A 20,733-nucleotide genomic window follows, 5' to 3' on the forward strand; every position below is an offset into this window, starting at 1 on the left:
CAGAGCTACCATCACGCTTCATAGAGTTATTTTTAATTTATACAATCATTTGATAATGTGTTTAGTTTCTTTTATGACCATGTTATTTTGCATTTTATATTTAAGTCAACATAAATAATATATAAAAATAATTAAACGACGAGTATTAAAATTCAAACGGTCTCTATAGTGTTTAATTTTAATTCAAGTGCAATTAAAGATGTTTTAATTGTTATAGGTTATTAATTAAAAAAAAACAATTTCCTTACAGATGAAATAATAATTATGTATTAAATAGAAAGTAGAATACTATAAAAAATAAGACTGGTTAACGAAACGACGACAATAATATTAAAATTAAGAAATCAAGCTTAAATAATAGTGAAAGTCAGATACGCGCGAAACGAGAAACGTCAAACGTCATTAAAAAAATAAAAAGTGAAAGTGGCCAGTGCGCGTCAGCCAGCTTAGCGGAGTGGACGTGAATTAAGAATAATAAAAAAAGATAAGAAAATCCAGTGTTGTTTAAAAGTGTTTTGTGTGGTGTGTTGTATATTTATAATATTGTGCCGGGGTAGTCCGCCCCCAGAGCTCGGCCAATGACGCGGTGGGCCGCGCCCCCGCACGGCTGCGCGCCGCTCCTAGCCTTGCTCCTGCTATTTAACGCCGGTAAGTCTCAGGATTACAAGAAACTTCGGAAACGAGAATATCAATTCTACTTTTCCATTTCCAGGAATTTAAATCAACAATTTCCGAACGTGATCGTATGTTAGTTAAGATTTATTTTACAGAAACTTTATTACAAAGCTATATTTTATCTCATAATAATCTAGGGTTGAATAGACTTTAATAAATCCAATTGTATTAGGTTTAACCATCACTTAGAGGAAGTAAAGATGTGTGTAGGGAACGCGCCATTAGAATCCATATTTTCTATCTACCCCGTGTTAGTTTTTCCAGAACTAATGTCGAAAACATTATGTTTATTTTTCAATTTTCTTATCAATAGACCAACCTCTAGTTCTGTCTTGTACAATAATTTTAACCACCATCTCTCACGTTTTGCATGATGTTTGTCTAGGTATCCTATTTTTTTTCTCGTTTATTTTTCTAAAATCGCAGACAAAGGTTGATAAAGCTTTCTTTGCAAAAATATGCAGATCCATATCACAGATGTATTTGTAGTGGAAACAGCCAGATGTACGCAAGTAAAAAATTAAATCAAGTATCAAGAACATTTGAACCGGATATTAAATACGCAGTTAAGTACTTGTTATTTCTAGTGAGGTCATAATATTACAAGTCACACAAGGTATTCAACACTAGAGGTCTCCCGCGTCTTTATCAGCGTGGAATTTATAAAATCTATCTTTCCGACAGTCTCTACAAAATCTGACCAGCCGTTACGGAGGTTATCGAAAACAAACGCGACTTACGGATAGCAGACAGAACAAACATTAAAAACAGGGTTTTCGGTATCAGCAACCTAAATATATCTAGTTCAGATATTATCAATATTACATACTGATTTGACAATTTTATTATATGTATTCTTAGGTACGATTTTATAAAAAAACATTTTATGTTTTATGGGACACAATATTGCGCTACTATCCATTGTAGATATTAAGAGCCTGTCCCACCACTGGCTGATAGAGGCTCAGATAGCTTAAAAATGACTGTCAGATAAGGTAACAAAATCGGATATTTCCATCATGTGTATAATCAATGTGTATAACATTGGATTGTTATCAGACAATTTAAAGTTTAGTGGGACAGGCCCGTAATATACATACTTTGACAAGAACCCAGTTCTCTAGTTCCTTAGCCTAATTAGAACCTTGTCACACTAAAATTCTTTTGATATATGTTGTTGTGCCCTTGTTACAATTTCATGTCTAGTTCTACATACGTTAAAAGAAGTTGTACTTGCGATTAAGATCATGGTAACTATGTTGTCGAATTAAAGCTCTCAATAACAAACTTTCAAAGCATAATAAGTCCTATTCATATATCTTACAGGTTATAATTGCTTGTACAATTGTAGATAAATGTGTATGGATAAAGGTTAACTGAAGGATATTTGCTATATTATACGGTTAGGTATGACTTAGTAATTAAGTCGTATAGCCTGACCAATATAAAAACTTCGCCTATTGGGGTATTTGAAATTAATTTCTTTGCGTACTTCATGTATAGAGACGCCTCGTGTTAATGTTTTTCTATTTTTTTGTTAACTAGTCTATATGAACCCACCCTATGAAAAATGTTACCGTCTTTGTCAGTCGGGTGGATATAGAAAGAAATGTATACTATCGCACAACTGTTTCGTCTCGCTTTGAGTCCTATGAGCTTATATGAAGCGCACACTACTCGACTTTTAGTTGTGCAACTAAACAGTTGAAGCTTGCGAAACAATCGACAATCGCACAACGGTTGTGCGATAGTTTAGTCAAAGGTTTGCGCCCGCTTTATTGCAGTCTCTAGAGAATGAAATAAATATGTTATGAAACATGTATATCGACAGTGGGAACACAATAAACAATGGACAGTCGCACGACGTCTGCTTTGCAAAGATTAGAGGATTAGAGACGTTAGTTATTGTGTGGGAATTGAGAACCGGATATTTTGCTATTTCAACTCACTATTAAATATACAGTAATCTTACTGATAATTTTAGAGTTTGTAGCCTAAACTGCTGAATTGATGTGAATGAAATTTGGCATAGATGTAGAGGATAATTTGGAAAAAACAAATAGACTATTAATTTAGTTTTTTTTTTTTAAATTCCGCGCTGGTGAAGTCGCGGTTAAAAGCTAGATAAAAATATTTTGTGCCCGTCGTTATGGGCCTGTCCCATCAAATTGTCAATTGTGTCATAAGAATCCAACGTGCTAAATATGTGATGGAAATTTGGATTTTGTTCCCTTATTTGACAGTGGCGTTTTTAAGCTATCTTAACCTCTATCAGCCAGTGGTGGAACCGGCCCTAAATATTGAAGTATCAAATGTGACCTAAAACATTATATTTCAACAAAATACTTTTTCAATCACATAATTGCTATTTACTCTGTAGTGTTCACATTTGAGTTTTCTCATCTGATAAGAGGAAGAAAAAAGAAAAACAAATGGTTCACACACAAAGCTTTGTGTACGAATAAATCTTGTAAATCTTATAGAGAATGTAGTCCAAGACATACATGCGTTTGTTTTTATTTCCTTTTAGTTCAAGAACATTGGATAAATAATTGCGATACAATAAGTAAAACTGACGAATTAATGAATTCAATATATAACTAGATCAATCACATTTATCACTTGTTTTTGTAGTTAAGAAAAAAGAAGAAGAAATAAATAAGATTTGTATTTATCTTTTAATTGGTTATAACTTTTAATGTTAATTATTAATCTGTTTTCAATAAATTTCAATTTCAATTTCAAAACAAGATGCAATTAATAAGAAATCAATAAATCTATACTAATATTAGAAAAAAGTAAAATTAATATTTGTGAATTTAACTAATTAACATAAAAACTACCAAACCGACTTCAAATATTATTACTATTAGAAAGCTACATAGGACATTACTGATTTTTTTTCAGCACGGACAAAGTCACGAGCTAAACCTAGTATATTTAGATAATATGTTCTTATCCTATGCAAATACACAATCTATTTTTGTATCTAACCATTGAAAAGACAACTTTAGTTTTATAATTATAAGAAATTGAAATAAAAATTTGGCTCGTAAAAAAGTTCCGACCCTCCCTGTCTACCCCTACGCTCATTCGCATCCCAGACACATAAAAGGGTACTAAAGTTGCAATACTAAAATCGTATTGCCGAAACGAATTTCATGATTTTGCAGTCTCTTATCTAAAATGGACAAAGATTACTATCGTAATTTAACTAGGTTTCGAGGAGATGCTGTAAGATAATCTAGGGCACTTTTCGCCTGAAGAACGGGCGCACATCTTTGTGTGGTTGTCACAACCGTCGTGTGGTCGTGGATTCTTTCGCAGCCAAATCAACTGTTTAGTTGCACTAAAATCCAAGTAGTGTGCGCACCTCCATATAATCATAGGAATCAAAGCGAGACTAAACGGTTGTGCGATGGTTTAGTTTAAGGTTTCCTAGGGGGTTTTAGAACAGCGATATCACTTCATGTTATGTTACCTCAAAGACTGTATTATGTAATACACTTGTGTAATAGATTTCTCTTTCAGTACATAACAATTGCAATATATACCTAAAGTATAACTATTAGCTTACACACAAGCGAGTCTATAGAAAATGTATACACTTATTGCTCTCAGGACTCATATTTTTTGCAATTAAGTATACTACACTGATAAAGTATTCGGCTTGTAAAAATGTAGGAATAAATATAGCCTAAGTTATTCAATGATACAGCTTTCTAATGGTAAAAGATTATTTTAAATCGATCCAGTAATTTTAAGTTAATATAAATCTACCCTCTTTATAGAATTAGTAAATTATACACTAAATTGTCGTTTAATGATTACCAAAGCTTTTAAGCTATAAAATAAAATACTACGCCGTTTTTTAGTTTAAAAATAATTAAAAACGTAAAATAAAACGACAAAATTAATTAGATAAAAGGTTTTGAAGTATAAAAACGTCCTCCCCCGCGTTTCCTTGCATTATGATAACAACAATGGGGGAGGTAGCGCGGGGGAGCGAGGGGATGATAAATGGTACGCGGGGTGCATACCAATCGCACAGACTTGTTTCACATGGAGGTGATACAGAATAGAAAATAGTGCAGTACTTCAGAACACAGAACATTATCAAAAGACAGTATCAAAGATCGCTTTCCCCCTTTATCTTATAAACACTTAAAATATATACTAACAATGAATTTTTTTGGTATAGCTGTTCCGCGTGAAGTTAAAAAAAAGTTAAAACATAGCCTCACTTTTTAACTCTCTTTTTAATGGTGCAAGAATTTGAAATTGGTCCAGTATTTTTTGAGTTATTTCAATACATACAAAAATCCAAAAATCGAAACCTTTCCTCTTTATAATATTAGTATAGATATCGGTGACTCTTGCATAATCTATTTTTCTGTTTTCACGTCAATGCATAACTCTTCTGTCTCCGGTGTGTTCAATAAAACGCAGTACTGGTATGCCCAATTATTCTGCCCTCGTGTAAAATTACCATAAGGCATCCCATGGCTCCACAACTTCAGATAAGTGGAATTATTTATGGCTTTCGATTGATTTTATTCGAGAGGGGGACACCTTCAACTCTAATCTTACACATTTAGTGAATAAAATAAGCTCCCATTACAAACCCCCTCAGAAAAAAGAAGCGAAAACGACCTTTTAAAGAATTCAATAGAAAAAAGAAATTAATACAATTTGAATAATTTTAACTTTATAAGGTTGTATCATAGACTTATTAAAAACAAAATAAATCCATAGACAATAATTGATATCTTCAGTTAAATGTGTAATTATAATTTTTAATTTCCATTGAAATTGATTCTTACTTTATCGATTCAAAAACTTAACTAAAACACAACTTTATATCTCAAAACATGATTCTTTTAAGGGAATAAAAATGATGGCAAAATGTTTTATTAAAGTGTTGCTACAGGGAAAAAATATTAAACTTTCTTCAACATTATCTTCAAGTGATTAATCAAATCAACAACCAAATGATATATTTAATTTTCAAAAAAAAGTATGTCCATATACTTTTAATATATCAATAAAAATAAGACCTGCTATAAAAACGTATCGTCAGTTTATGGTAACATTATTAAACTCTTCTCCGAATTTATTATCGTATCTTTTTGACTCTCTTGAGAATTTGTACGACATAAAGGCAACTCCATATTGACAATACTAGGAACATTTTATCGACAACTAGCTTTTCATCTGCGCAGCAGAATAAGGAACATCTTAATAAACTAGTCATTCTTCCAGACCGTGTTCTACATTTCATCTAATTATTTAGCCGCAACATCCATCCATTCATCCAATAATGGGCAAATATAAGGGTAATTTTTATCATTAGGTGGTAAGTAAATTTTACTTTTGTTCTTTAACCCTCATAACAATGGATATATAATAATAACAATTACTGACAAATAACAAACTCAATTTTTAAATTATCGTGATTCATTCTATTAAAAATAATCTCTTAATATATGTGTTAAAATAAATGCTACTGTGAACACAGCTTAATAATTCTTTCGAAGATTTTCTCAGTACGACAATAAATTCTCGTAAATGATTTTCAGACATCGAGAATTTTAATTCTTAAAATTGTAACAGCGAAATGTTAATGATTTCTAGGTATTGATTGATTTTGTTTAGGATAACACAAGGTAAAATCTTCATTGTATATAGTCCTTTTTATGTAAAAAATAAACCTTCAAGGCCATATGTTATAAGTTTAAAATAATATGGCGCGAACACGGGCGTGCAATGTTCACAGATTATAAAGATTAACTGGCAGCTCAAAGTGGGCACAGGTAATATCAGCTTGTGGCTGGACGCTGCCCGCGCCTTTGCCTTTTGTCTTTCGAATATTAAAAAGTATATCCGCCATTACGTAACTGGATTGTGGAAGGTTTTTACAAAGATGTTATGCATTAATTTTATTTTCTATTACACAATATATTGAAAATAATAAAAATAAAACCTTTGCTAGAAACTATTTATTAGATTTTAATAGTAAAACGTCGTAATTATTAAATTAAATTAAATTCCAATCATAACATGGAGTAAACTAAAGTGCTGAAGTATCTACCATCTTTATAAGAAATGTTTTCACTGCAGACGATCAATAAACTTTGGCACGTTTTGAAAACGTTCTGCATCAGAATGCGTCCAACGTTAAGATCGAATTTATTTCTGTCGACACTCGCGTCACGGAACGAATGAATTTCTCAAAACTCAACTGAATATTAATCCCATATTTACTTATAAGTATTTTTTAAAATTACACTCTTCTGGTGAGTGGATTTTTTTACTTGAATTGACGATACAATAAGAAAATGTTATTTTTTAATATTACACTTAATTGATAGTTTAATGGAAAGAAGTAAGTTTGCCGATTAGACAAGTATGACCGATTTGTTCACAATTTTCAGATATAAAAGCCACTGAAGGCTACAGACATTTTATTGGCCGATAAATCGGTTTGGCCTGTGAAGCAGATATGTTTAACAAATCGGTATAATGCATAATTATAATACATATTTATACTGATAAGCATCCGACTAAACTAACGCTGGCGAAGTGGCCAGTGGAAATGCAGTTACGTCAGTTACAACGCAATAGATTGCATTATCTGTGTCTTGTTGGAATCACCTTGCGTAGTAGTCTCGGAGATGCTTAGCACATACAAATGGGTATCGAAATGTCGAGACAAAACTGTATTAAGCGTACGTGTTAGCTAAAACTCCCCCACGACTAGGGTGCACTAGGGCTGCCTACTAATCTATTATAAATTTATTGACTAGCTTTTGCCAGCGATCGACCCCATGAAATTAATAAATAAAAAGGTTATATGTTCTTCGAGTCTATGCTCTTTATCTATGCATTTCATCAAGATCCGTTCAGCAGTTTAAGCTCAAAACTTTAATAAACTTCCATCCATCTGAAATTTTGCATTCAGAATATTAGTTAGATGTACATTTTAGTTACAAAGTTAACATTTTTCACAAGTTTGCTTTAACTTTTAATTAACTTACCGCTCGTCTTTAAGTTAAGTTTGAAAGTTAGTTTAAATCTCTTACAAATGTCGTTACAAACATTTTAGCAATGTAAATTCATAACATAAAAGTGACATGATTTTTTTCATAAGCTTGTTTGAAGGCTTTTTTTATATTCTATTTTTATTTATTATATTCCGTACCGATTATTCTACAAAGGACAGAAATAATTCTTAAACGGTTAAGCGCCTTTTACAATCTGACGGACGACAATTAAAAGGAATTTAGAGTTTAAGCGTGGCTTTATCATTTACAACGCTGTTACATATTTTAACTATATTTCAGTATTCGGCCGTAAACACACGAAAACACGAAATACTTTACTAGTCAAAACTAATAAGCAGTGCATACCTTTACAAACATCCGTTAAGTCGGACAAACCTACGTGTGAAGTCTGTTTCAACCCTAGCGCACCCCATCGCCGCTAAATCTCGGGGGCGAACACGTCAATCAAAATATGCCTTAATGTGCGCCGTCGGCCCGCTTACGATATTAGATAAATACAACCCCCGTCTACCTCCGGACCTCACCCCCGCCCCCGCGATAAGCGACCCTCCGGTAATCAACCCCTAGCGAATATGCCTCGTTGATGATGATAGAAATTGCTTTAATATCACGAACACAATTTAATACTACGGAGACAAATACATGTTTTTTTCATTGAATAGCTTTCGCTTAAGACTCCTTCTGCGCGGAATTTAAAAAAACCTTAGTAAATAGTCTATATGTTCTTCCAGGCTACCTTCTACATCTATGGCATATTTTTTCGAGATTCGTTCAATAGTTTAGACTACAATCTCTAACAAACATCTCGGTTGGAACTATTGCAGACAACTTGGTCCTATTTTTACTATAGAATGATGAACGAAAGAATGAATGAAGATTCAATTCGCTCTATTTTAAGAGGAATACAAAGGTCTCATAGTCAAAGTCCCCTATTCCAAAATCGTTCGATATTTTCTATCTTGTTCAACAAATACGACCCCGCATGTCGTAGTATCGAAGAATTACATGACCCAGTTACCAGCAAACATCAGATATTACAAACCGTACGTCTAGAAACTGGTATTGCGATATTGCATTTCGTTACACGCTATATCAATATTTATATTTGTTAAACTTTCTATGTTTAAATACGTCTACTTTTGTGTCCGTCTATCACGGTACTAATCTTGAGAGGTAGACAGAAATTACAGACTTCCATTTGGCGCTTTCCCGATTCACCTTTCGTCTCTTACACATTTGGGGCAGTCCCCCTAGAGAATCAAAAAACCTAAGGTGCCTTGATGGCTTAAAGACGACATAACAGTTTTTAATTAAAATTGGACATCTTGAGAAGTTTTTAATAATCGGTTTCCCCCTTTATAATGTTCTTTATAATGTCTGCTCCCCCCTAGATCGTTGGATGAAGGGCTATAACCTTGTTTGTTATATCCACAGATTTAGCAGTTTCGCGTCGTCCGGAGCCGTATTATGGTCGTCTGATCGGTCGACTGACGCAATATGCTCACGGCATCCGCGGCACCGTGTACGCGGTGGATGAGAGCACCGTCTTCGTACGTGGCTTTGCGTACGACGGTACTGGACCTGACGCCTACTTCTGGGTGGGGGATACCCCACAACCCTCCCCTGAGGGTACTTTAGTGCCATATCCTGAGGATTATGCTAGCAGGTAAAATCAATTTTCTAACTAAACGGGCGCATAAATTCTCTGATAATTGTGCTTTAATCCTTGCTTCGACGGATTTTTGTGTTAAAATTTTACATGTTACCAACATGCTAAACTCAAAATCTCACGTATTTTTCTGTAAACAATTTTAGTAGATTTTTTAAATTAAGTAGTTCTTCGTCACACTGGACACTATCGAATCGGTTAATAGTATTGAATTATTTCAATGTTTGTAATTATTAATACAAAGAAATTGTAAGAAAATGTTATTGTTTTGTCGTTTTATTTCTGTTTTCGTATTCTAAATACTTCTCTTCAGATTACAAAGGAGGCACCCTCTTTAATTATTTTTAATATTCCGTCCCAAACGTGAATTAATCAAAGACGGAGATACGTACGAATAAATTGTTTTTGCTGAGTATTTTTCTCGTGTTTAAGTTTTATAAAAACGATGGAAGAACACGAAGAAGGAAGAGAGGTGGTATTTATTAGGGGATTTTCTTTTGAATCGAAAAAATAATTAGTAATGCCTTGAGAATAAAATTCATTTTATAAGTTTGCTAGATTTCGCCCGCGACTCTGTCCCAGTCGAATTAAAAAAAAACGAATGTAAGTAGCCTATGTATTCTTCCAGACTATGCTCTACACCTATGCCAAATTTCATCCAGACCCGATCAGCCGCTTAGTCTACAAACTCTAACAAACATCCATCCATCTAAACTTGGGCATTGCTAATGTTAGTAAGATTAAATACTAATTACCTACTACTGTGTTTTAACACTTTGACCGCCTAAGTTTTTGTTATGGTAAAGTAACTAAGAGATGTATTACGTTGCATTCCAGAGACCCGCCGGTGTTGAGCGCACATACTAACTCCGACATCCTGCTGCGGCTACCGGCCGGCAAGCGCCTCAGAGACATCAAATGGATCAGTGTATGGTGTCGCCGGTTCACTGTAAGTATACCATAGTTCGAATACAAATTCTTTACCATAGACAACTTAAATGTTAGTAATGCTCGGAAATTAGAAAAAACATCTGGCAAAATAGATTATTCACATAGTGTGTGACATTAGTGTTACTTTTACACGCTAACTGGCTCTGGCCTGTATATGGTCCTTCGAGCCGGAGCCTGAATATTTAAAGAAAAGGAATACCATAATAGATGCCATATATTAGTCTTTTCCGTTTTTATTTTTCTGCGTTATGAAATTAATGAAAAAAAACTATAATTTCTTTATTTGTGATTCAATAAGTCCTTTAGCAAATATTCATTAACGCTATATTGCTGTATTTTTTCATATTCATAAAAAATCACATAAAATACCAAAATAGACTATGCAAAAACATTCTGTAAGTTCCTTGTGAAATATGGAATTAATTTACAAAATGTAATATCGAAATTTAAATTAAAAAGCAGCACAGATATTTAATTTGAGAATTGATGCAAACCACTGAAGTAATATGTTAATATAAACGAAAACATTACGATGTTCCACGTATTTATTCGATACTAGCTTTTGCCCGCGTCTCCGTACTCGTGATACAAAACAATAGGCAGTATAGCCTATGTGTTCATCCAGACTATCTACATTTATGGCAAATTTCATCGAGATCCGTTCAGTATTTTAAGCTACATTCAAACAAACATTCATCCATGTAAACTTTCGCATTTATAATATTAGTGAGATTATCTAAGTGGTAAAAATATTACTTTTTTTTAGTCATTGATAAGATTGAAGATAAGCACAAGGAGACATATCCGAAGGTCTTAAAAAAAGAGTGTCAAAGTTAATATACGAGTAGAGATTTTGAATTAAACACATAAATTATTTTAAAACATTCCATTCATATGCGTAGTTACATTAATAATTTACAACAAACGAATTCCTAATTAACATTTAATTAATGTTAAGTTGAATTAAATGTATGTCAATGGCGTAGCCAGCTGTGAGCTTATATCGATCGGTTTGCGCGCGCACCTCGCCCGCTTCCCGCCAAAATGTGACGTTTGTAACGCCATCTTTCATTCACTCGTTCAGAAACTGATGACTAAATACAGATAATTATAATATCGTTACAAAGACGATGTTAAAAATTATTTTAAGAATAAATATAGCAATTGAGTAGAGGTAATGAATAATAGATAATTTTTGTTTAATTCTTTTATTTCTCGATCATTGTTTATCTGCGATCGCACTTGATTGCGAACCGTTAATTGGGGGCATAGCACGAAAAATTGGCATCGAGTAACGCAAAACAATATTTGTATGTACAAACTTGCTTTCACGCGACTCCGTCTGCGTCGAATTTAAAAAAAAACAAAAGTGACTGACCGATGTGTTCTTCCACACCATCCTCTACATCTATACCAAATTGCATCGAAATGCGTTCGGGAGTTTTGGCTATAAACTCTCAAATATCCATCCATCCATCCATACATCTAAACTTTCGCATTTCTAATATTAGTTTGATTAGTATGATAGTATGATATCGTATTTGATCCAGGTTTCTTACAAATTTCATGCTTTAGATTACGTTACTAACCTTTCTTCTCAAATTTTCGTACAAGATATTTTGATCTTCAAAGAAGTTTCTTATTGGTTTCCCATACCTACACTAAGGACTTATAACTATGAGTGCGATAATGAGAGTATTTCTGTGACTCTCCAGGTGAACTTCGGCGATGTGTTCATCAACCCGGGGCTGGAGCCGCCGCGGCCGCGCGTGCTGCCCGAGCTGCGGCGGCTGGCGCACGGCCTGCGCTCCGGCAACGTCAGCGTGCTCGACGCCAAGACATTCTACATACCCAACTTGCACTACGACGGCGCAGGGCCCGACGCATACTTCTGGGTCGGCAATGGCACTGAACCCAATCCTTTTGGCACCAAGGTAAGCATGAAGTAATCTATAAAAATTCATGAATAGCAGAGCAATTGCGTTTTATACTAATATTATAAAGAGGAAAGATTTTTATTTTTATTTTGTATATATTGAAATAATTCAATTCAACGCTTGTTTTCTGTATGTAGTATTACAATAAACGTGTGGACTCTTCTGTATATTTCTTTCTTATCTCTTACTCCAGGTGCCAAATGAAATGGGTTCATTAAACCCCCTCCGCGGCTACCAAGGCGAGGATATCGAGATCCAGTTGCCGGGCAAGCTGACTGCCTACGACGTGGACTGGCTTGCTGTCTGGTGTGTGGAGTATAGACACAACTTCGGACATGTCTATTTGCCTAAGGATTTAGATGTGCCGCCCGCGCTTGGACAGACTAAGATTACCGTGAGTATAGACTATAGACCTCAAAATGGTCGCACACCCCTTTTTTGGTTTGGGAGTATCAGGAAAAATTAATAAATACCTCTTACCCGGGGGTGGAACAGGATTTTGTAGGGCTGTAATCACTAAAACCCATGTTTTAGTGCTGGTGGTCGTTGAAAACCCGGAGTATGTAAAATGATGGTAAATAGTTCGGAAATTGAAAACATAAGGGTACATTATAATCAGTGTTTAAAAAGGGGTCTTTGTGTAAAAAAAAATAGTTCTTGAATAATTGATATGTAATTTTATTTACTAGTATATTTTATTTACTAACAAATAATCGTTTTAATTATTTTTTTTATATTTCCAAGCTTACCACGGATGTAATATTTTTATTCTGTACTATTGAATCTATTTTTCAGTCAGCAAGGATACATAATTAATAACATTTGTATATTTTATTAATCTATCATATGTGCTATCCTCTTTAACGCTTCCGGGACTGTGTTAACTTTTCCCTTACAGCCTGCTTGGTGGTATAATCCTGTAAGTAATAACTTTATCGTGTCTTAAAAAAGTAAAAAACAAACTACAAGCGATTTCTTCCAGACATTTCTTTGGGACAAGAGAAGTTAACACATTAGTAATGTTTCTATACAAGTGTCAGTACAATGGAGACGCGATATAAACAGTACAGTGGTAGAGCCCGCTTTAACATCTTCGCAGTGCAGGGCCGGCTCGCCCCCAGTAATACCACGACCACACAGAAAACTGGCATGAAGTGGAAGCAATTTCGAGTTTCGTCTGATGAGTGTGGCGCCGGAGGTCTAATTTTAGTCCCTTTCCCTTTCCACCCTTTTCTTAAGAGGAAAGGATGGGAAGGAAAAGTGGATTTGACGGTGAGGAGACGCATAGGAAGAGGAAATGTCCTCTTTATGTGCATCTCCTCCTCCGTCAGTTAACGGTAGGCAACGCATCTGTAGTTGAGGATGTTTATGGGCAGCGGTCGCTTTCCATTTCGGTGGATTCAGGTGGCCGCTTGCTTGTTTGCCACCTCCTTATATTATATAAAAAAAAAGTAAGACGGGCAATGTTTCAGACGAGCTCCACAACCTCGCAAACTCCGCACAGCACCTCCAACAACTGCAAGGAAATTCTCGACAAACGCCTACAAGTTAGATGGGAGATACAGGTAAGAATTACTATGTAAATTTAAGAAACGTTTATGGCTTCATATTTCCTTGTTAAATAAGAACAATATATCCAAAAAAGTAATTCAAAAATATATTTTTTTCTTTACTTTTTTAAAAGTTAACCTAATTAGTGTATTCATGTTTTTGCACACAAGCATTTGACAAGCTGACTATATACAAGGTAATCTTTAATGTAAATTAAAAAAAATGTTTATGTAACTATTACTTTGGCCAGCAACCTACCACTAATACTATAAAGAACAAATAAAAAATATTCGCCTCTAGTTTTAAATTTATTTTAAACGACAGTGGAATTGTGGAGAAAAGTACATTTTTAATATTATCTCCTCTCGATAACTAAATTGTAATATTTACTTTATTACTTCAAACATTAAATTTAGTCACTGTTTAACTAAACACGTGTTTAACGCTGATTATGTCAACATTATTATAAAAGGGTTTTAAAAGGCTTTAAATACTGAAACTGCTTCCCATATAAGTATATTATTATTAAGAAAAAACTACGTAATAAGTAATATCACCGTGCGACAGATGTTAAGCTAAAATGCGATTGAAATATTAGTTTATTTTATTTTTAATTATATGGTAGGTTAAATAATTCAAAAACTAATCAACTAGCTAGCCAGAGGAAGGTAATGTATTTAATTTCAGAAAACCGTTTGTTTTTACTACAAATGTGAACGATGACGTCACATTTTGGTACAAAACAATCGACAATCGCACATCTCTTGTTTCGATTGTCGATTGTTTCGCAGCCAATTCAAATATTTATTTGAACGACTCAAAATCATATAAGCTCATAGGAATCAAAGCGAGACTAAACAGTTGTACGATAGTTCAATCAAAGGTGTGCGCACGTTCTTAGAATGGCTTTTATCAAAAGTAATCATATTTGTATAAAAATGGTTTTATTATTTCAATAAAGATTAAGGTTGTAAATGAAAAATCGAACGTTTTGAAGTCTAAAGACCAACTTTAAAATCTTCGTGAAGTCTAATCTATACTTCTATACTAATATTATAAAGAAGAAACATTTTTGTGTCTAATAACTTAAAAACTACCAGACCAATTACAAAAATTCTTTCACTATTAAAAAGCTACGTTTTCACTGAGTAAAATACGCTATATTATTTAATTTAACATGTACAAAGTCACGAACAACAGCCAGTTTAAGATATAGGCGTGAAGTGGAAGCAATTCCGCGTTTCGTCTTATGAGTGTTGTGCCAGAGGCCCAATTTTAGTCTTTTTCCCGTTCTATCCTTTTATTATAAGGAATGGATTGGATGGAAAGTGGATTTGACGGTGGAGGAGACGCATAGGAGGGGGATATGTCCTCTTTATTTGCGTCTCCTCCTCCGTCGATTTAGGGTGGGCAACGCATCTGCAATAGCGGATATCTATGGGCAGCGGTTGGTTCGCTATTTTGACGGATTCAGGTGGCCGCTTGCTCGTTTGCCACCTTATTGTATAAAAAAATAAGTTATTAATTTCCATGTGTTATACAGGGTGAGCAAGTTCAGATAACGCTGTCGGCTCGCCTGCGTAGAGACCAGTACATGGCGTTCGGCGTGTCCGGCGCGCAAGGCCGCCCCGTCATGCTCGCCGCTGACGTCGCGGTCGCCTACTGGGACAGCAAGTGAGTGAGCGAGACAACAATAGAATTAAATGATTCTTTTCTTAATGTTAGATGCTAGGAATTTTAAAGGTTTTTGAGACAATCGGGAAATCTAGTTGACGCGGAATTTAAATCTATACTATTGTTATGAATAGGAAAATTTTGTATTTTTGTATGTATTAAAATAACCTCAAAACTACTGGACCGGTACGTACGGTAAGCCCCCCTATCGCTGAGTAAAATGATATTTTTTTTACAATTTTTTAATTTCACGTGGACGAAGTCGCAAGCAACAGCTAGTAATTAATATTATGCAGCTTCTAAATGCGTCTGTACGAAAAAAGTTTGGTTAGTACATGGCATATTGCTTTTTATTATCTGCTACCTAATTGGTTATTTGTAAAAAAATTGTGGTATACCGTGGATTTCCGCGATTGTATTTACGTAAAAGATATATTTTCCAGAGCGAACCAGCCGCGTGTCGCGGACTACACGATCACGCACCTGGCGCAGTGCGACGGCGAGCGCGGCGTGTGCCCCGACCAGCGGCTGGGCGGCAGTAATGATGTTGTTTTAGGTAAAAAAAAAACGCTAAAAATCTTACTATGTAATGTTCGCTTTTGTGAGATAAACGACTAGGAATCTTTGCTAGGAGTAAGGCGTTTAAGAGGCCCTTCTCAAAATTAAATCTAACAGTAGTAGAGCCCGCTTTAACATCTTCGTACGAATAGGTCGACTTACCCGGTGTATGACCATGAACACACAGAAGACGGGCGTCATCTACATACAATCTGATGAGTATGGTGCCGATGGCCCAATTTTAGCCCCTTTCCCGTTTCACCCTTTTCTTATAAGGAAAAGATGGAAAGGGAAAGTGGATTTGACGGAAGAGGAGACGCATGGGTAAATAGTCTCTTTAGGTGCGTCTCTTCCTCCTTCGATTGGGGGTAGGCAAAGCATCTACAATTGCCGAAGACTCTGAGCAGTCGCTTCACCATTTTGGCGGATTTAGGTGGCCGCTTGCTCGTTTGTCGCATTATTGTATAAAAAATGACATATCTAATCGAGTAGTCTCTTAGTATGGTAAATTTGTTTGTCCAGTGTCGGGTAGTCAGAAGGACGGCGTGACCACAGTAACGTACCGGCGGCCGCTGGCGGCGACGGAGCCGCTCCGCGACAAGGCGGTGCTGACGTCACGCGCGCAGTCCGTCATCGCCGCCTTCGGGCCCCTCAACTCCCGGCTCGAGGCCAACGCGCACTCCTTCATGGACACCACCAGGACCGATGTGCAGATTGACTTCGGAGCCCAGGTATAACTTCTATATTTCTAGGTTACGATTCGGTGCACTGGCTGTCGTAATTCGTTCTTTTGGGTTAAAAAACACAAGACTACGTGTTATTGAAAATTGCAGTTTCAATTAGTTACGTTTAATTGATTTAGGGCCTCCTGTGAATATTTAAAAAGTTCTAATACGATTTATTCACTCGTAATTCGAGTCAACTCGAGTAACTTGAAACTCAAGTTGTCAAAAATTTTACTCGAGTCCGAGTAATTTAAAAAAATACTCGAGTAAAAAGCAACCAGAGGCGTATCACTAAAGTACGTTACGAATAATTTTCACTTCATGTCAGTCAGTTGTGGTACAGCAAGAGATGAGTCCGAGAATTCATACAACAGATGTTACTCGCGTCTATTATTGAAGATTAGTAAGAGAAATATACGAAATTCCGTAAGGGCTGTTACTCGTTGACCGACTTCCCAAAAGGAGGTAGTCAATTGGTGTGTATGTGTGTTCAGAACGACAACTCGTGCCTGGGGCTGGCGGAGCTGGCGGCGGGCGGGCCGCGGCCGTGGGCGGCGCGCGTGCTGGCCGGCGAGCGCCGCCTCACCGCGCGCATCGGGCCCGCCGCCGGCCTCCGCGGCTACACGCCGCTCACAGGCACGTCGCACGTACACACACACATCACACCACCTGTCGCCCGCAAACTACGTTGCATGGATTTTAAAAAAGTTATCCACTACTTTACCAGCTAGCTTTCAGTCAAATTCCCGTCCAAATCGGTCCACCCGTTCCAAAGGTCCGGTCGCCATTTTGACAGCGCGGCATTAAAAAAAAAGTAGCCTATAGTTAATATGCCCGTCCGTGTCAGCTACCCTCCAGTAAAAGTCCGGTCGAAATCGGCTCAGCCATTTCGGAGATTACCCGAAACAAACGCAGCTTGCGGACAGACAGACAAAATGTTTTAAATGCTATTTTCGTTATCAGCAACGCAAATACTGAGGGAGGGTAGCTGACTAAGACGGGCATATTATAGAGTACGTTTTTATCTTAATATTGCGTGTACGAGGTCGCGCGCAACAGCTAGTACACAATAATTATACAGATACAGTAAACTAAAATAAAATATTTATAATGTTAAGGTTCTACGATAGCGTGAAACTTCAATTACTATTGCATAATGTTTATTATTTATTTTTACACGCAGACAATGACATTATTAATGGATACTTGCCTGGTAAATATTAACACTTAATTTTATCTATACTATTAAAAGAGGAAATATTTGTATTTTTGTATGTATTGAAATAACTCAAAAACTAAACCGATTGTAAAAATGTCTTCTAACATTAAACCGCTTTGTTATCAGTGAGTAATATAGGCTATGCTCTTTAATGTTTTTTTTTTAATTTCACGCGGGCAGAGCCGCGAGCAGCAGCTAGTTATGAAGTAAAACAAGGTTACTACTAAATAAATCAACTAATGTTTATCCACCAAAACCTTTCGCGGCAACATATAATTTGTTTTAGTAATAATAACTAATTAAAATTTTTCCCTTTCCAGGTCACCCATCGTGGGGCATAGCGTGGTACATCAACGACCAGCTGATACCTGAGATCTACGTGGAGCGAGGACAGACGTACACTTTCCTAGTAGAAGGAGGGGATGACAGAACCAACCCTGCAAAGTTCCACCCCTTCTATATCAGTGATTCCTCAGAAGGTGGCTTCGGGCAGAAAAGAGAGGAGGATCAGAGGAAACAAAGGGTGTTCGCGGGGGTGGCGTATGACAACGAAGGATACCCGTATCCAACGGCTGGTGAGTTTAAAACCATAGACATACCTTAAGAAAAACATCTTATATCATGAATTTAAATAGAAATCTGTGTCTTTTTCATTTTTTTCAACGCACCAATTATTGACATTTAATAATAATATCTAGGGTAAATGAACCAGTAATTGACACATAACAGTAATGTCAGGTAAACGCACCAGTAAGTGACATATTATATTCCAGTGGGTCGCTACTGCGAGTGGACACACAAGACCATCGACCAGTCTGCAACCTCGGAGACGTTTGAAGACTACATGAAGACGCTGCAGCTGGAGTGCAACGAGGGCGAGCCGGCAGTACTCAACTGGACTGTGGCTCATGAAACTCCTGACTTAGTCTACTATCAGGTAAATACAGATTTAAATAGACTCAAATCATGTGTCCCAACTGATCTCATACTAATAATTTCGGTCGTCAAATGCAGATACTAATTTTACATAAGTTATGCAAAATACGAGTAATCTTCGGTGGTCAAATTCCTGATGTTTTCGAATATACTCGTATACTATTATAATAAAGCGTAAACACACACTTCTTTGTTGCCTAAGATGTCAGCAATCGCAGCATATTTTCGAATAACTCTTTTTTTTAATAAAAAGCCTCACACTTACATCACTCTTTAAGCTATATATTTTCAAGCCGTTAAACTTAGGGGTATATATTTTGAACAAACTATGTAACTTGAGTTAATCCATAGAAACTTACGCCAAACTAACACTTATAAATCACTAGGGAATGATAAAATAAATTTAAACTTCAGAAACCCAACATTAGTGAATCCCATTTATCAGTGGATTATAAACGCAAATTAAACCGTAATTCTTTAATTCATTTAATTAATTGAATAAATGTGTTTCCAGTGCTACACTCACAACAATCTGGGCTGGAAGATACACGTGGTGGACCCCGGCACGCCGGTGCCGCTGCCCGGCGACCAGGGCGCGCGCGTCAACGCCGCCGACACGCCGCCGCCGCGAGACTTCACTTTGACAGCGCTGGTCGCCGCGATTGCGACACTCCGCAACATGGCCGCCAGATAAGGCTGCGTTCGGAAACGAGGCGAGCTCTGTTATGTTTAGGTTTGTTTGGAAACATAATTTTAAATCATAAATACGATATGAAAAAATATTTATATTACGTTTTTATTGTTAAAGATTTTTAATTTGAATGTTATTTGAAGAAAACACAAAATGTTGTACTCTTGTCAGTAATAGTGATGGGAATTATTTTTATCGATAATTATTATTGCGTCAATTTTCTTTTCAATTAGTATATAAAATATAATAAAGTAAATAAATACAAGCAGAGCTCGCGTATATTGTACAGGTAACCGAATTTTGGTAAATAATGTCAATCTATTATATATCAATTTCATATCAGTCAAATGCGTGTTTGTGCGTTTAACTTTGTAAATTAGATTTTGGAATACTTGGAGGTCTGTAGACAGTTTCTTTCGACAATAATTATTAGATTTAGAACAGATTATGCGTAGTTTGGAGACGAATTGGTACTTGAATTGCAAGTTAATTTTTAGGCTAATTTTTAACTAAGCTCTTTTGGAAAATATTTATCATAACCATGTATTGACATGTTTGTTATAACCGAATGTTTTAAAAACTTTTAAGACAATAAAATGTGTTTAAATCACTTTTTATTAAGTGATTTATATGTATTTAAACGTCTGCTCAGACAAATCTACGAAGACAATAAAACTAAATCTAAGTAACTTGTAAAAATTGAGCATAATATAGATTTTACAAATAATATATATTGCTTGAATATAAAACAGTGGTGAAAAAGCTAGGAACATATTTTTGATTAATATTGCTTATGATAACATATATAAAATATTGATTGATATTTATCTAGAATTTATATAAAATATACAACTGAAATATATACAAAATATAATACCATCACGCCTCCAAACTATATTAATCTGAGAATTATTGTACACTATATTTATCATATTATAGAATTAAATCTGAAATTTATTGCTTATTGAAATTAAAAAAAATAAACTTTTTAATAGTTAAATAAGAATTTCTCACAATGGAAACATTGACAATAATATTGATATAGAATAATGAATTATTTAATAATAATATAATGTATGTACG

At 35.5% G+C, this 20,733-nt stretch overlaps 1 protein-coding gene across 1 annotated transcript; it reads left to right on the forward strand.

The window, feature by feature from the left end:
* Nucleotides 1–283: 283 nt before the first annotated feature.
* Nucleotides 284–20,636, forward strand: LOC106106002 (protein Skeletor, isoforms B/C). The gene is made up of 13 exons (XM_013286523.1): nt 284–648; nt 9,174–9,405; nt 10,246–10,357; nt 12,075–12,293; nt 12,490–12,690; nt 13,769–13,861; nt 15,391–15,521; nt 15,965–16,077; nt 16,602–16,810; nt 17,299–17,440; nt 18,344–18,598; nt 18,797–18,960; nt 19,474–20,636. The coding sequence occupies exons 1-13, from the start codon at nt 579–581 to the stop codon at nt 19,651–19,653; spliced, it is 2,121 nt and encodes a 706-aa protein (XP_013141977.1). The 5' UTR covers nt 284–578; the 3' UTR covers nt 19,654–20,636.
* Nucleotides 20,637–20,733: the final 97 nt, after the last annotated feature.

This window comes from Papilio polytes, unplaced genomic scaffold, assembly GCF_000836215.1.
Source record: "Papilio polytes unplaced genomic scaffold, Ppol_1.0 DF822622.1, whole genome shotgun sequence".
Taxonomy (NCBI): domain Eukaryota; kingdom Metazoa; phylum Arthropoda; class Insecta; order Lepidoptera; family Papilionidae; genus Papilio; species Papilio polytes.

What these genes read in the sequence shown, in the direction of transcription:
- LOC106106002 (XM_013286523.1), top strand. Translation starts at nt 579, where the DNA reads ATGACGCGGTGGGCCGCGCCCCCGCACGGCTGCGCGCCGCTCCTAGCC. An exon ending in CCAATCCTTTTGGCACCAAG is followed by an intron (nt 12,294 to 12,489) that starts GTAAGCATGAAG and finishes CTCTTACTCCAG; the next exon opens with GTGCCAAATGAAATGGGTTC. An exon ending in AAGTTAGATGGGAGATACAG is followed by an intron (nt 13,862 to 15,390) that starts GTAAGAATTACT and finishes TGTGTTATACAG; the next exon opens with GGTGAGCAAGTTCAGATAAC.